At 40.8% G+C, this 17,218-nt stretch overlaps 3 protein-coding genes across 4 annotated transcripts; 1 reads left to right on the top strand and 2 right to left on the bottom strand.

Moving 5' to 3' along the window:
* Positions 1–646: 646 nt before the first annotated feature.
* Positions 647–5,670, bottom strand: LOC124416357 (ataxin-10). 2 transcript variants are annotated; one of them, XM_046897326.1, is made up of 7 exons: positions 5,396–5,670; positions 4,830–5,270; positions 4,255–4,754; positions 3,964–4,172; positions 2,590–2,653; positions 2,281–2,490; positions 647–836 (listed from the first exon to the last, which is right to left on the bottom strand). In XM_046897326.1, exons 1-6 carry the CDS (start codon positions 5,497–5,499, stop codon positions 2,306–2,308), a joined length of 1,503 nt encoding a protein of 500 aa, XP_046753282.1. In that variant the 5' UTR covers positions 5,500–5,670; the 3' UTR covers positions 647–836; positions 2,281–2,305. The 2 variants fall into 2 exon arrangements, with proteins under 2 accessions (XP_046753282.1, XP_046753281.1); XM_046897325.1 differs by lacking the exon at positions 647–836 and having other exon boundaries at positions 2,031–2,490.
* A 198-nt stretch (positions 5,671–5,868) lies between these two features.
* On the top strand, positions 5,869–7,773 carry LOC124416360 (proteasome subunit alpha type-5). The gene is made up of 3 exons (XM_046897332.1): positions 5,869–6,013; positions 6,578–7,138; positions 7,400–7,773. Exons 2-3 carry the CDS (start codon positions 6,578–6,580, stop codon positions 7,565–7,567), a joined length of 729 nt encoding a protein of 242 aa, XP_046753288.1. The 5' UTR covers positions 5,869–6,013; the 3' UTR covers positions 7,568–7,773.
* A 6,246-nt stretch (positions 7,774–14,019) lies between these two features.
* LOC124416359 (skin secretory protein xP2) lies at positions 14,020–16,300 on the bottom strand. The gene is made up of 2 exons (XM_046897331.1): positions 16,212–16,300; positions 14,020–15,286 (listed from the first exon to the last, which is right to left on the bottom strand). The coding sequence occupies exons 1-2, from the start codon at positions 16,221–16,223 to the stop codon at positions 14,099–14,101; spliced, it is 1,200 nt and encodes a 399-aa protein (XP_046753287.1). The 5' UTR covers positions 16,224–16,300; the 3' UTR covers positions 14,020–14,098.
* Between the last annotated feature and the right edge of the window lie 918 nt (positions 16,301–17,218).

The raw sequence follows: 17,218 nt of genomic DNA, 5'->3' as shown, positions 1-17,218 counted from the left end.
GAGGATTATTCTGCCTTCATGTTCTTCTGCTAACTTGCAGCAGTGTAGTTTTTCTGGTCGAACTTCTTTTTCACAAACACTTTTCCAGTTTGGTGTCTGAATCAAAGAATTCTGCACGTTAATGACGTATTTTTTTTATTATTTATTGTTCATCTAGTAACGTCAAATTAATTCATATACAAACGACGTATGGAAAATCGTGCTTGCTTGCTACTGAATTAATAATCCCCAACACTTTCGTGGCTGGATAATGAAGCTTTGTAGCCCGGATTAGTTTTTTTCTGATTATACGTCCATCGAGTAAAGACAGTGTAATCGATTCCACGATTGCTTTTAATACACTTTCAGCCAATAAATAATTCATGGAATGAGAAGAATTAGTAATAATAGAGAGCTGAGATACCCTGAACAGATAATAACTCTATGAGTATTAAGGACGCTACCGAATTCTCTTCTATTTCTGATCAGCTGAAAATAACTGATAAAAAAAAAAAACATTCATTCATTTTAAAGAAAATGTAATATCAGTTACAAATTCAAGTAAACTTCTCTGACTAGAGATAGTGGAACATTTGGTTTCTTACGCCACGGTATGAGGAGTCATAGAGTATTTGGTAAGTGCAAAAATAATCGACACGTGAAAAAGAACTTTGGCTGCCTGTAACAACATTTGCAACTTTCTCACGATATCCTGCCAAATATGGAAACACTGTTACACATAACAAATGCGGCATTTTAAGAGAAACACAAGGCATAAAACACGTTCCTTCCTTCTTGGCGAATCGATGAGGAGCGTTTATCCGAGCGCACGAGGCTTTGGTCTACTGGACTAGAACCTAGAACATAAAGCACCGTCAGTTTAAGCCGATTTGCGATGCCGATTAGAGAGAACGGTAGGCATATAAACCGCGTTACACGTTGCATTAGAACCGCTTCTTGTGTAAGTATACTTATTGCTTATTGTATAGCTGCATGTACTCACCTTTCGTGGAGAAAAATAAAATTCTGCTGCAGATATGTGTGCACGTAATACGCGATCTGACAATGAGATGAGCTGAAAGTTGGCGAAACTTGTACACGTCTAGATGTGAGTCGATTGTATGTCTAACTATATAGGCAACTCGAGCTCGTGAATTCACGTTGCTTCGGTGTATTAAGAATGTAATATCTGATTTCGTCGTACCCGAAGAGCCGAGTTGCTGCTGCTTTAGCCACGCGATGATACAGCCACAGAGTTGGGAATTGAATTTATTATAGGAGGAATAACTCTTTCCCGCTGCAGTAAACGAAATATACCGTATAATTTCCACTTCTAATATTTCAAGTCCGAGATATTTATGAGGCGATAAACGGCGAATGAAAAAGTAACATTTTTCCCTCCTTTATATTTACTCAATTTTTCCCTATTTCTTTATCATTTTAATTTCTTTATTTATTTCCTCATATAGCTTCCGATGTTTCACCGATTGAAAATTATTATTCTACCTGTCGACCGCTTCCTCTTCTCGTGTTTCTTTTTCTTCGCGGTTCTCATCTCAGTTTCGATATATCTTCTTGAATTAGTTCCTCAACTTTGGAGTTATGCGTGTGTGACGCGACGTTAGAAAATGACGGGGGGGGGGGGGGGGGGGGGGAATAAATCGACAGGCTAACAGAAATGACAAAGATTTGTAGCACGATAGTTCCGAGTGATTTTCTGCCTCCTTGTAGACACACAAGCTTGTAGAAATAATTTCTAATCATAAATCAGCCGAAAGAAACTTGTACCGTTAAAAATACTTATACTACACATAAAAATCTTACGTAACTCTCATTATACACGTTTCGTATATTGTAGATCCGCATATATGGTGTGAAAAACACATTTCGCGCGATTATACATCGCTGGGCGAATGTGTGATTGATATAATTGCCGAATTATAGGTGTAACGATATTTTGCAATCAAGAATTATACTCCAGAGACATGTTTACGATCGATTTATTCATACACACTAAATATATGTATATTACACGTCTTATCCATTAATATTATATATGCCGCGACGTATAAACTGTTTCGCGATCGATGATTTCCTGTATCAGTCATCATATACTATATTGACAGCTCGAGAGGATCGAAACCGGTGATTAAATCATCACAACTTAGAAATTCATCATTAGATAATGTGTTAGAATTGAGGGGATTACCGGATCATTATACAATAGGACTTGTGCAATATTTTTTTACAGATGAATGTATTTATTTACTTATACTTATATATCGCAGTTGTTCAAGTTACCTCAAACTTAAACAACAAGTTAGCTTCATTTTAAAGGAACAATTCCAACAGCTTTGCCAGGCTTTCCCTCGTCGTGTAAAATTAATCCCATTTCATGAAGAACAGCGCTATCAGCCACACCGATTTTGTTCAACCCTCGAACGACGTCTTGATTAGATTGATTATTCTCGCAGACATTTCTCATAGCAAGAATCGTCCACTGCATGATTACTGAATTTTCAAGCGTTAAGAAAAATTTGTCATTCAAGTGGAAAATAGAAAGAAAAGAATCTTAAATCATGCGCCAATCCGATGATTCTTCAAGGATACGTGGATTTCTTGCATCCATGTTACAACAATCTAAGAGCAACGGAATACCGTCAGTTTCTCGAAGCTGCAACAAATTTGTAAAGATACTGACCGCTCAAGCTAGCGGCTCTGTCGCAGGGATAAATCAGCCTTAGGGATTCAAGAATAGCAGTTGCAAAATGATGAGACCTTTTTTGCGACGTTTCCACATTTCCAAGGAACGTTTAAAAAAAATGTCAACACACTGCCACCGTGTTCCTAGGTTTCTTATCGAAGAAACACTAGAATATCAAGTTAAATCCACGTCATGTGTTGTAAAGAAAAAAATAGTTCTAGATTCGAACACTTTTCATAAATCACATAAAATCAAAATGGCCGGCTTTGCCAAGCCGCTTGCGATTTAATTTCGACTGTAGAATAATTTTTGGCACTCCTTGGTCATCGAGGAACATTTCAAGGTACCTAAGATGATGGCAAGAATAGCTGAGCTATGAATTCAAATTCGATCAGTGCTTAAAATCTGGGAATTCACCTTGCCGAATTCACTCGCATAAATCCGTGCACATGTATTGCCTGTGACCTACTGTTAAGGGACAGCTATGTGGGCATGTGAGAGGGAATGGGTTAGCAGTAATCTTGACCGGTTCTCCGAAACTTGAGAACGATCGATCGGTACGTTACGTGTACGATCACATTCATACCTGACGGAGCGTCGTGAGCATTTACACAGCCAAGTTGCAGTTGCACTGTATAGCGTACATACCATGAATTACCGCCGTCATTGCGATCGTGCTACGGTGTACCGTAAATTCCTAATGAAGTATCGGATTGTAACTAATGACCGTGTCGAATAGCTGGGTTAAAGCACTTAATTCTCTCTTTGTTCGATACCAAGCGCAATAAAAGGATAAACAAATCGATTTTTCATCGCGAACACCACCGATTTCCATACCCTGTTGATTGTAGATCTGCACTACAGTGGTGGAAAAATTTTGCGGCATTTCAAACTCGCGGTTCTCAATATGTTAGGTTCTAATCTGGACTTTTAACAGGGTTTGATACTATAGAAATAGAAATATATCGTCTCTGTATCGACAATAATGACGGGGCTAACCGACTGTCGGTTAGATAGAGAGTCGCTGACTTTGTAAGTTAGAACAAAAATATCGATGACCCGAGACTACTGCATTACCGATGAGAATAAGCAAGTGATAAAGCAGATAAGGCCGACGGCTGATGAGCTCGTACAGCGATGGTCGGTAAAAAATGAATCTGCATTGATTGACTCTGTGATACCGAAATTAAAAGAAGAAGATTCGGTAATCAAGTTCCTTTTACTCACCAAGTCCTGATTTAAAAAAAAGAAGATTCAGTAATCAAGTTCCTTTTACTCACCAACTCCTGATTGGCCTTATGTTGGTGTACCATGTTTCCAATGACTCGAATTAGTCCAGCTTTGAATCCGAAAGCGGGATGAGACTGGATATCGTTGGTTTTGTGGTCGGAAGAATTTTCTCCACTCGGTGCGAGCTCGCTGAGTTTTTGCACAGGCGTGAAGAAATTGTCAGATTCCTTGCCAACCATGTGCAAAGACTTCAGTAGGACTGAAAAAATTACAAATCTCATTCAATCCTGTTGAGATCGAACTTGTCTTATCAATAAATGACAGTGATCAGGCATACTCACATATACAGTTGATAAGCAGGCTTTTATCCTCTTGAAGATTACTAGGATTGTTGCTAGACGATGTTTTCGACGTGAGAACTCCAAGTATTTCCAGAAGTATTGTGATTTCCATTGGCTCAGTGCCGTCCAAATACGAGTTCACCGTTTTCAGTACCAAATCACTCTTTCTTTTGAAGCGATCTGATAAAAAATATATAACTTCCGGGGAAAGATTGAGCTCAGAGTGACGTAATTCCTGCAGGAGAAATTCCAGCAAATAAAGTCTGTCTTCGATCAATATTTTTTCGTAAACGTTTTGTAGCCTCCCAGGATTTTCCAATAAGTACTTCAAGGCATCGGTTGCTGATGGAATTCCCAATTTGACTGGCTTGATTAACAATATAGTTAACTCGTTCTTTGTCGATTCAGAGTAATAGTTTTTCTCAAAAACAGTGAGAACGTTATGAATGAAAGCACAGGCTGCCCTCAAGACTGGGAAATGATCGTGCCGAATGAGCATCCTGTATGAAAATACACATGTTCATATGCAGGCAAAAATTTTGTCAGACTCCCATCTAAATAATCCAAGGACTTACATCGTTGCTTCTTTAAAGCGGTCGTCCTGAATTGCAGGTGGTGAATATTTACAAAGATTACATAGAAACTGTACACATAGTCTGAGAAGTTCCAGTTCATCCTCAGCTAATTCTCTCACATCTAATAAATATCGTGCAACGTAGTCGGCAACCCACTTCGCCACACCATCGTAAGGGAAATGAGTAAGAAAAGGGTAACCGTATTCATCTGTTGATTGGCCAATGGAAACCTTAGCGTAATTCGTCGCAAGGACTGCATAAAAATCCTCACTTTCCGCCGACGTTAATGCGTGCGCATCATACTCTTTTGGAGTGTAGCCGATCACACATGAATTCATCAAGCATTTTATCAGCATTATCTTTACCCTCATAGGCACATTTCTGGTCGAGTTTGTCAGGGCATCAGATATCCTGGCGACGATAAGTGGACTCACCAATTTTCTGGAAAACACACAAAGGTTGAAATTGAGAGATGAAAAATAAAGTAAGTTTAAGGTTATGATACAATTTTTGCTAAGTAGTCTCAAATTTCACGACTCATTAGCACGACTTGTTACAAAACATACCCGTTTTCAGCCCTGGGGAAGAACTTGGGCTTGAGAATGCTTAACAACGTTTCCCAATCCGCTGTTTTGATGCACGATTCTAACCTCACCTCATTCGTATCCATGATTACGATTCAAACGAAGAACAGCATCGAAGATTGATCTGCAGCGGCTTGTTTTTCAGACAAATTGTAGATACAAACTCATCACTCTTCTGCCAACGATTTTACTCTGACATTTCTCGTTATTTAAACACTTTGACAGATTCCAGCACCGGGCACGTGCGTCAAGTCTTGCGTCAAACTGCGCCAAGATGATTCAACAATACAAGTCAAAATAATTACGAATTTTTCTTGATATACATCAATAAATTCGATATTAAAAGGAATTTGTTCAACCTGGTACCCACCAAAAGTACTTTTAATAATAATAAAATCGCTTTTTTTTATCGTACTTTGCTAACAGCATTGAATAACGGTTAAAACTGTGAGCGAAATCAAAGCGTCGCTTGACTCTGTAGTAACTATAACGCCAATCTGCTGTCGTGACTGGCGCGTTTGTAGCGAGCTGGTAAAGTCGGTCTGTAACGTCGGCGTATATTCAGAATTACTTCGACCCTAAACTACTCGAAATAAGACGGTAAGACGTGAATTTTACATCCAATGATTAAGGAATTAAATAATACGAATGCCGCTTCAATCGTAATGTATTCGTGACCGGTGTAACATCGTAATGTTTTGCAATGTCATCATTCATAACCTCTACGAACAATGCGATGAACGTTTTGTCTGTCAATAAGTCAATATATTTTTCCAACAAGAATAGATTCAGGTCCGATAAACGATAAGGTTTATAGTATTCGAGCCAATTTCATGTATGAATTACGAAACTTCAACAGCGGCGATAACATAACCTCAATTTCAATGTACTAATCTTTTATTGACGGCTACTGCGTATCGGCTTGATTTGCATTTAGACAGTTTTTATTAGGACAAAATTGAAATTGCAAGCTAGAGCATTGGCTCTATACACTTTAACTACTAATTCAAATTTAATTTTCAGTTGTGTAACTTGAGATAGTTCGGTATTCATTTTAAAGTCTGGACTGTACTATAACGAAACAGTTCTGTAATTGGAAGAAAAAAAATTCAAGCCAGTGATGCAAGAAACATGTCACTTGATCTATTTTTCTTTTCATTTCAGATGTTTCTCACACGTTCCGAGTACGATCGCGGAGTGAATACCTTTTCCCCGGAAGGTCGTTTGCTGCAATTGGAATATGCCAATCAAGCGATCAAGCTGGGATGTACAGCTATTGGTATATCAACATCAGAAGGTGTTGTTTTGGCGGTAGAAAAGCGTGTAACGTCACCTTTGATGGAGCCGACGACAATAGAAAAGATAGTTGAAATCGACAAACACATTGGCTGCGCGTCTTCTGGCTTCATGGCGGACTCAAGAACTCTAATTGACAGAGCTAGAGTTGAATGCCAGAACCACTGGTTCATTTATAACGAAAAAATGACTGTAGAATCCGCCGCTCAGGCCGTATCTAATTTAGCCATCCAATTTGGGGACAGCGACGACGATGGTAGCGCGATGTCAAGACCTTTTGGTGTCGCCATTTTATTCGCTGGGATTGACGAACATGGACCGCAACTGTTTCACATGGATCCATCTGGTACTTTCGTTCAATTCGACGCCATGGCCATCGGCTCGGGAAGCGAAGGGGCTCAGCAATCGCTTCAAGAAATTTACCACAAAGTTTGTATAAAAAAGTTATTTTTCACAATCGCATTGTATTTTTGCATCCGAGAGAAGACAGAAAATGTAAATATGCTAATGATCGCTGTTCCGGAAGCGTAATAAATTCCTGCGAATACTCGCAGAGAATGGTGAAATTTTCAAGTCAAGCCTAATTTTCTAAACATGGCTTAGGAGCTATAAAGACAATACAGTGTGGATATTTTTGTTCATTTCAATTTTACAATGTGAAGATGATGGTGCCTTTCGTTTTTTGCATAGTCTATGACTCTGAAGGAGGCCATAACGTCTGTGCTTACGATTTTGAAGCAAGTAATGGAGGAAAAGCTGAGCGACACTAACATCGAGGTCATGACAATGACGCCCGGGAAACTGTTCTATATGTTTACAAAGGAGGAGCTACAGGAGGTGATCAAAGACATTGCTTAAATCAAATTTCCACACGATTTTGGTTGAGAGTATGAAATTGAACGTTATAGGTAAAATCGTGGGTCAAAGTAACATACTTATGTGAATGAAATTACTGTGGATTACCTATACTTAATTTCGCAAGCTGAGAAATCATGTTATAACTTTATCTTCTTTTTTAATCTAACGATTTACAAAAACGATAGGAAAATACAAAAATTCTACAAAAGTAATACTTACGTTAACTCTCCTAGCTGAGAGAAACACCTTTGATCCATAACATCCCAATCAAGTATTCACTACTTCCTGATTTTTTGAATCTTTATGTTAAAATCCTCTTACCAAAAACCCTAGAAACCGTAGGTATATTATTACAATTTTTGTTTTCATCTTTTTCAAAGGATCATCTATCTTCGAACATTCTTTAATTTCAGAAATACGCCCTCGTGGGCTCGACACTAAGTAATATTTGTCTACAATGACATAGCAGTGAATGTGAAGTTTGTGACGAATTCTAGAGAAGTTTTTAAATTCAGAATTTCGAAAATTCTTGCAAATTGTTTTTTTCCTACCATCTATTCGTAGGTATTTACTGCTTTCGTACATTCGGTGCTACCGATCTCCATATTATATCAACGTATCGACCGGTCGCAACAGAAGAATAATCTTGGCCTTTTGTTTCTTTAACCCTTTTTTCTGGAATCCTTTTGCATAGATGATAGAAAACCTGCCATCATTGAAGGAAGAACAGCCAAAACCAAAGTCAGATAATAGCGCTGTACTACCAGGAGCTGCATCTACTTCTAGCGCCTGAAGAGATCTATCAAATTCATATGTATTCTCCAAATCAAACTCTCCCTATTCTATTGTGCTAACCTTCATTCCGTGTCTCACTTAATAACCTTTTATAGAATAAAAATTTCTAAAATCAAAATATCTCTCCTAGTTTTATTTTCTGGTATGCATGATTTGTGCCATTGCATACTTTTTGAACTATGCATGTTTCTATTTTTAATTTTTTTAATGTACTATGATTTTCAGGGGCTTCTTTAATAAAAAATGGCGTCAATTCGAAAATCTTATAGCGACTCGCTGTAATTTATGACCAATTAGATATAGACAATCCAGCCGGTTCTTTGCTCTATCAAGGCCGAAAAAGTTACGAACATTCATATTTCCGCAAAATTTTGGACTACTTACTCAACCGCTTATGACAAAGTTGCGAGGTGGACCACGCATTGAGACATACGGCAGATATTTGCAATCGATGTTGCAATTTCTTGATAAATTAATGGTGTTTATAGTACCGCAAGAAGAAAAAAAATGTTTATGTCGTACTGACGAAAAGATCTGGGTTAATTTGATTGTATTCTTGTTAGTAGGCCGTATCCTCGTACAGTTCAAATTCCATTTTAATAAAAAAAACCGTTTCAGAAATCAATACAGACCGGATCAATAGAGGTGGAAAGTTTGAAAGCCTTCGAGAGTCATGCGGTATATAGACTCGTAACAAAATGTATAGTGCGAAGTGTCGCGTCTATATGTATATACGTTATAGCCACGGTTTACTTTCAATTAAAACGTTCTGAATGCTGGTATCCGAAATCAATAATTAATTTCGCCCGGGATTCTGTAAAACCGAGCCGCGATGCTTCCGTCCGTTGGTTGTTGGGGGTTGGCGATGAGAACGGTCCTGGTTGGCTGACGGTGACTGGGAAATCGCGATAAAACGTCCCTTTTTATCCCTCCTGCCCCGGCTCCCTGACCCGCGAGATTATTGGATATTATTACGTTTCAACCGTTCAAACCTGGCTCGATTCGCCAGCTTAAAGCCTTCGCGTTTCGCTCACTCGGCTTTCGCTGGCACCCGCTGATTGTGGAAGGCGTTTAAAGCGTATTCACCCGGGATCGAGGCGACACTCGTCACATCTCGCATCATAACTTCCATTAAATTCAGCAAAAAGCGAACGCGCGCTCGAGCGAGAAGGAAAAAAAAAAAAGAAATTCGGCGCAAGGAGAAGATTCACGTCTCGATAAATCATTTCTCGCACATGTCTTCTATTTCGCTATTATCAGTATAATTATACGCAAAAATAGAGTAATGGTATGAAGAATATAAGAAATCACGATCACGGTTTCATATTCTTTATTTTTTTATAAAATAAAAATACCTTACTATGGTTTTGTTCAGAATTGCATGCAGAATTCAGTTGTTGCCTGCTTTTTTCCTCGCGATTCTTAGCTAGCCTCCGATATTAGCCCTAATAGACGACTTTTAACGCCGTTGGTAAGCTGAATCACTATAGCATTCTCATATAACTTTATAATATGAGCATGAAGTTTGAGTAGTACCTACCGTACCTACATACCTATTCTAGCTGCATCGACTATGTTGTTACTTCACAACCACACCTGTGTATTTCGAAAGCGGAAACGGTTCTATTCCGTTCCATATACTAAACGGTAACCACGTGGTTATGCAACGGCTAAGTACCCACGGCTACCACCCTATCATTACACCGTGATTAATTATAACATTACGAACTTGCGGACAGGTAAATATACCATCACGGGTGGGTAAGTATATAACGTAATAAACATCCAGACACGTTCACTTCGGGGAATAGTAAGGTTTATTTGTTTTCTTTTCATCCAATCGAATCATTACTCCGTGAGTAGTTATAGGTGTTATTGCGAAACTCTATCTGCGAGCGACGCTGCGGAAGTATGGCAGAGCTGATCGGCGATATATCGCGCGCCTCGCCTCGTGTCCTTTTAAGAAGTCGCGTCACGGGCGACGGGGCGAAGAACGAAGGCAACCCTGATGAACCTGAGGGACGCGGGGGTGTTGGAAAATGGCGGAGACTCCACCTCCTCGGGGTGAAACCCCCGCGGCATATAGCGGGCGAGGGTGCTGCCTGGGAGAATGGCTCGAGACTCTCGGTTCGTAATTAACCGAGTGTGATGGGAGACGGGATAGTCCCTGTAGTCCCTAGTCCCGTTTGAGTCTCGGGACTCCCCGGGGAACACAGTCGTCCTATCAGACGCCAACACTCGCTCCTACACCATCAAAACGCCCTGCCATTCGGAGGCATTGCCCGTCGGATAATTGCCTCCCGCAAGTAACAGCCTCGACGTTTCCACGAACTCGAACAAACCGAGATCATACCGAGATCATGCCGACACCTTGCTCTCACCTTTTCAGGAGCAGCGCTGAGATAGACACTTTTTTTAAACGTCATCTGGTGACAGGAGGTATTCATCTTCGATAATTTCTACGAGAAATCTGAAAGAAGCTTTTTATCGTTGATTTTAATCAATATCGCTTTGCAATGTATCGAAATAATCACTTGATATACTGCACGACGTCTTCTGTATCTTGAATGTCCGTGTTATGATCTGGCGAAATTGATCAGCTGATTGTACTTTTCCCGCCATCTTGTTTGGCCACGTTCGTAGTTTGGATGACGACAATAAATCAGAGAGGAACGCTAATGTTTGCAAAGAATTTCGAGAGTCTCGACTGTTGTCATTCGAGTGGTGAAAACCCCGGTTGCCAACAATGCAAATCTCCTTTCTCTCGAAATGTGGTATCAAAAATCCGGTTTTAAAGTGCGTCAACTTGATTTTCGAGAGTTGAGCAATCTGGACAATCAGCATCTTGCCTGTGCGGGATGACAAAAAAGTGCATAACGAACTGGAATAAAAGAAAAAACAGTGCCTGAACCTATACCGGCGTTTTTTTACCGTCGGCAGACCAGTTCTCGCGCTTGCGGTGTAATAAAATGAAAAGGAAAAGACGAGAAACGGAACGGCGAGCGCGCAATGATGATACAGTACTTTGTTGTACCTTATATCCGTAGATACGTACCGGTGTTATTATCGTGACGCATCGTTATAGAAAACCGGAAACGTATCGTGAACGCGGTAAGAGGGGAAGGTTCCCGCGTGTCCAGTACTTACCTTATACCTCGGTATACGTTATGTATATTTGCCGGACCACGGAGCCGACCATGTGTCGTTGCATACGTTACGCCTGACCGATTTCTGCGTCTTCTTTTCACTTTCACGAAACTCGCCAGCATTGTACAGCATGGTTAATATGTATGTACATACGTAAGTTATACACGCGTGTTTACCGTAGACTCGTATATCCACCTTCCGCGTCGATATTGCGTGAAAACGGGCGCGAGCCAACGACCGCCTAGCAAGCTGATGATCGTCATCAATCTCGCGTAGATATATCGTGTGAATACCGAGTATTCACATCCTCCGAAATGCCTCTTTTATCCCGGATTCGACCGAACGAGATTTTGTTTATTTATAGATATCTACTTTATGTATTTATATATTCAGGTTATTTATATACCTACTATATTGGTACCTGAGCAAAAGCGCATTTCGATCTCATTTCTTTCACTTTAAGAGTAAAAAAAAAAAAACCGTTATCGTTTATCAAAAACTTTTTTTGCTTGCAATCTCCGAGTTTCATCAGAAATAACTAAGCAACTAAAAGTATACGGTTTTTTAGTATAATTATATACCATACCTGATCCTGAATTTTAAGTAATTTTTATAATAGCTAAATTGTTGACTTTTTAGTCAAAAATCGGCGTTTTGACTTCTAAGCGCTGCGAAAAATTCAAAAATTGAAAAAAAAAATTACAACTCGACAGCGTTACTTTGAAAAACTTATCAACTGATAAAAATTTTTCGCTTTTTTCATTTCGGATGATCCAGTATTGAATTCTCGTGTCCACTGCAAAGCACCTTTTTTCTGAGACGCCCACCAAGAGTTGCTGTCACCAACTCATTTCTTTATATTCTTAAATAAAAAATTCAGTAAATGAATATTCTCTATGAATAAATAAATTTACATCAACCATGTTTTTTAAAAAAATTCCTAAACGTATACTGTATTTTGACCGAATTAACCTAACCCCCAACCCCCTTAAGCAAAGTACGGAACACCTTCTTCCGTTTTTCTAGACGTAAAGATAAGAAAAATATCAATCGTTTTAACTCAGGCACAAAAAATCTGCAATGAAAATCCTGTATAGCGTTTCACGTTTGCGTAAATAAACGCGTTGTTACGTGTGCATTCTTCTTTTTCTTGAACCTGATGTTAGGAGTAGATGCACGGAAGGAAATTGCATCTCCTTAGAAATTGCAGAGAAAGTAGAACTTTCCTGTATCCTCATGTAGAAGCGGCCGGTGTGTCTATGATATTCTGTTTATATGTATATATCGCTGCCACAGAAACGGTTGCCTATCGTTTCTGAACCCAATTAAATTTCGCTTCTTTCTGAATAAGCTAACGAATAACGAAGACCGTCGATTATCTCCTGCGCTTTCCAATTAGTTTTCAAGAAACAGTTTTGCATTGGTAGGAAAAATTCTTCACCCCTTAATCGCGATTGTTAAGTATTCGTTGCAGGTTTAAAACAGGTGCGAATGTGCGGCGACATCAGCTGCTTTCGTAACAGTTAAAAGCGATCGATTGTTATCTATAACGAAAAAGGAAAATAGTTTTCCCTTTCCCTATCTCAAAGATCGGTCGAACTCGTCGGCTTTGGTTAGTTTCAAGATTATCAACGTGCCTAAATTGGAATTAGAAATTCACGCAGTTTAATTAACTGCGTTTGTGCAATCCTACAACCGCGTGTTGTGCCAATTTTCTGCCCGGGATTTTCGCAAGGATTCTAATTACGACGCTAATACAATGCGCTTGAATGTTCACGGTGAAAAATTGGCGCTCATCTTGCAGCCTGCAACGAAGGTCTAAAATCCGAAGACCCGCGGCGCAGCGCATTCATTTTTTGCTCTAGTGCAGCCCAAGAGGCATGCATCAAACACTGAATTAACTTTATGTATACGGTGAATTTTTGGCACATCAATTATTGCCACTTAAACAACCCGCTGCTCTGCCGCTGCCGTTGAGCTCGCCTCCAGAACCGTAATTAAAATCGAATTTGTTATGGTTTTTTAGCCCAATAATCACCCAGGGATTTTCCTCATTAAAACTGTATTAAAACGCCGTAGCAGAAGCCTGTATACTGTAGCGCAAACCGGTTCACGTATACGTATATATATATACAAGTATAAAGCATATAAGGATGTGTAACCGAATAGAAGTCGAGGATAAAGCGAATAAAAAGATCGAGTGTGAATCTCGGGTGAGATTATTATAAGTAATAAGCTTTACAAATAATATAATATTGTAAATATATTTATTAAAATCTTTGATACACAAGAAGCATTTCTCTTATCATGCAGGTAACCCTCGTCTTATCTATACATATATCATATCATGTATACATAAAATGTATATTACATACTATAAGGTACTCGTGATATAGTTTCAGTTCGTCGCGATGCCTCTGAGAAAATGAAGTAAAATAACCACACATCGCGAAGATAACTGAAAATACAGGCATTTTACGAATCAAATCATACAGCAAAATTCGAAATAGTAAGAAAAAAAGTTAAGATCAAATTGAATCACGACGTTGTAGCCTCGAAGACATACCCTTATATTCCACAATTCGCGAATCAGTGATGCGAGTACGAAGAGCTGTCGTAACCGCCGTAGCTGCCGTAATCCTCGCCTCCACCCGCACCACCATCGGCGTGCCCGCCCCCATAAGACGCCGAATAATCGCCGCCCCCGAATCCATGAGAACCTGAGTGATCCTCATGCTTGACGTGGACGGGAACGTGAACCTTAACGGGTACCGGGACCTCCTTCTCGACGGGATAGGGCACCTCCTTCTCAACGATGTAGGGCCTGTCGACGGGGACCTTGACGTGCACGGGATAAGGCTTGTCAACGGTGTAGGGAACGTGCTTGGTCACGTGGTAAGGCTGGGGTACTGGGACCTTGACGTGGACGGGATAGGGCTTCGCGACGTGGACATGGTAGGGCCTGTCGACGGGGACCTTGACCTCGTAGGGCACCGGCTTCTCGACGGCGACCGGATAGGGCTTCTCGACTGTCACCGGGTAGGGTTTGGGCACGTGGACGTGGTAGGGCCTGTCGACCGGGACCTTGACTTCGTAGGGCACGGGCTTCTCGACCGGATAGGGCTGCGGTACCGGGATCTTGACCTTGACTGGGTAGGGAACGCGCTTCTCGACGGTGTAGGGCTGCGGAACGCCGACCTTAACGGGGACCGGGACGTGCTTCTCGACGGTGTAGGGCTGCGGCACGTAGACCTTGACCTCGTAGGGCTTGTCGACGGGAACCTTGACCTCGTAAGGGATCTTCTTCTCGACGGTGTAGGGCTGCGGCACATGCACCGGCACCTTGACGAACACCTTCACCGGGTACGGTACGTGTTTCTCGACGGTGTAGGGCTGCGGTACTCCAACCTTCACCTCGTAAGGTACGTGCTTCTCCACCGTGTAGGGCACGTGCTTGGCCACCTCGTAGGGCACGTGCACCTTCTTCACTACCGTTATCGTCTTCACGTGCTCCTGGTGGTCGTAGCCGTTTCCTCCCGACAAGTAACCACCACCGCCGCCGCCGCCGCCGCCGCCGCCCCCGAAGTCGCCGTAGCCTCCTCCTCCGTAGCTTCCGTAGCTACCGTGCAGACCCCGTTTCTCCGTCTTTTTATCACTCCCCGAACCCTCCGCGCTCTCTTCCGACTTTACGGACCTTTTTTCAGCCTCCGATGTTTCCTTAATTGACTCATCAGAACACCGAGCCAACGCGGCCAACGCCACCAGGGCCGTTAAAACCTGGGAACGAGAGAAGGGGCATTGAAAAAAAAAATGCGTTGCCTGTTATTTAAACAGGTGTCTGCCTGCCTGCCTGCCTGCCTCGACTATTAAATTTCACATTTTTCGGAAAGTTAAATTACGATCTCGAATTTTTCGTGTTTTTTTTTATTTTTTTTTTACCTTGCCAACCCGAGAGTCGAGTGTTCGCCATTTTTTTTTGCCAGTTTATCACTATGCATCTCGAATTGCATCGGGAGAGGGAAAAATAAAATCGACCATAAAGAGAACACACGTTGGATCATGGTAGCAAAAAAATTCAGCAGGAACAAAAAAGATAAAATTCGGCACGCGCGCTGGCCACGCTGACAGAATAACCGCGATAAGCTGTCCCCGGTTGTGGCGATCTTAATGAACCCGAAAATCGTAACCCGAATCTCTTCCTCTTGTCTAATTTATGCTCAACATTTATCATCGCAGCGTTCTTTCAACTCGATATAAATACGTATACATATACGCGGGTAATTACCTTGGTCTTATCCTTTGTCACGTTTAACGGAGATACTTTTAATCCTTTGCGATATACGCGCTTACATTGAATTCTATTACGACTAGACGGATTAGAGAATGAAAAAAAAGAGGAACGAATATGTAAGTAAATCTGTTGATGGTTCTAACGGCGTTAATTCAAATCAATCTTAAGTCTTGATTTACGATTTATTACCTTATTCGTCACGCAGACTAAGTGTACCCTGATTAATGAACGGGGATAATTACTCTCTAGTCGAGTAATGAATTCTCAGTGTAATCGGTGTACGGATGCGAGAGGATGTGAACGAAATTACGGATATTTCAATTAGTGTCGTTGCCAGTATTTCCCCCCCTCCGCACTCGAGTTTCGTCGACTTATTGTTAATCGATATACGCGGAATCGGTGAAAACTCACCTGGATTTTCATCTCGCAAGTTTTGCCTGCTGCAGAGTGGTGCTTCACCACTAAACTGAACCACAGCAGCTACCAAGTCGCCGTTTATATACCTGAAAACCGAGCAGCGTTATAGGTGGTGCTTGAACAACGAGTCACACTTTCCCTGCAGCAGCAGCAGCAGCAGCAGCAACAACGCTGCTACCTTTCATGTATTTGTACCTACCTACCTATATACCAAACGTATTTATATTGCTCTTCGTTAAGTTACCTTGCAAAAAAACATCCTTACACACAAGTGTCTCTATGTATATACATATTCAACGATTCACCGCCGAGCAGATACACGCGTGTTGAAATCAACGGTGTGTAATTGTGTATATACATATAACCGAACGACGCACAAACGCAACACACTCGTACGGTACAAGAAATCATTATGTCACCCCCTGTATTCACGATTCTTTCGTCCTCGTCATCTTTTTTAACTTTTGTATTATTACAATCGTTTTGCAACGTTCAAATTTTTATTTATTCCCACGTGCAAATCACCAACTTTTTAATTATACCTAATTCGTAGGTATATTTATTGGCTCAGGTCACTTTAGAGCTAGCTGCAACGATTTTGCCTCGCGGTTTGAAAGGCGTTGAGTAACATTAAGTATATAGGAAAGTTGGACTTGTCAAATTTGACCGGATGCCTGTATACAGCTTGTTAAATATGCGAATCTGTGTGTCTGTGTGTGTGCGCTTAATTTACGATGCCAATATTTTATTTTCTATGAAATCGTTACCCAATTACCACTCGATTTATGTATTTTGTGCAGAATCTTGCCTTTCGGTTTGCAGACCGGGTTATTCTAACAGAAACTTTAAAGGAAAGTAACGAATATGATCATCGCTAGGTATCAATATTACTCGTCAATAACTAGTTTCACAAGTAGCTAACATAATTTATGAGCTGAGGATTCGTCCAAGCTTGCCATTTGATTTGAAACTCGTTCCTTGCAGGTTTTTTACGCGATAAC

The sequence above is a fragment of the Diprion similis genome, chromosome 2 (genome assembly GCF_021155765.1).
Source record: "Diprion similis isolate iyDipSimi1 chromosome 2, iyDipSimi1.1, whole genome shotgun sequence".
Taxonomy (NCBI): Eukaryota; Metazoa; Arthropoda; class Insecta; order Hymenoptera; family Diprionidae; genus Diprion; species Diprion similis.
Note: the sequence above shows the minus strand (reverse complement) of the source record. Positions and strands in the feature narration are given on the sequence as shown.

Coding starts and splice junctions, on each gene's coding strand:
- LOC124416357 (XM_046897326.1), bottom strand. CDS start 5,499: ATGGATACGAATGAGGTGAGGTTAGAATCGTGCATCAAAACAGCGGAT. Junction 4,173..4,254: donor CCTGCTTATCAACTGTATAT/GTGAGTATGCCT, acceptor TAATTTTTTCAG/TCCTACTGAAGTCTTTGCAC. Junction 2,654..3,963: donor ATAAGGCCAATCAGGAGTTG/GTGAGTAAAAGG, acceptor AATTTGTTGCAG/CTTCGAGAAACTGACGGTAT.
- LOC124416360 (XM_046897332.1), top strand. CDS start 6,578: ATGTTTCTCACACGTTCCGAGTACGATCGCGGAGTGAATACCTTTTCC. Junction 7,139..7,399: donor TTCAAGAAATTTACCACAAA/GTTTGTATAAAA, acceptor TTTTTTGCATAG/TCTATGACTCTGAAGGAGGC.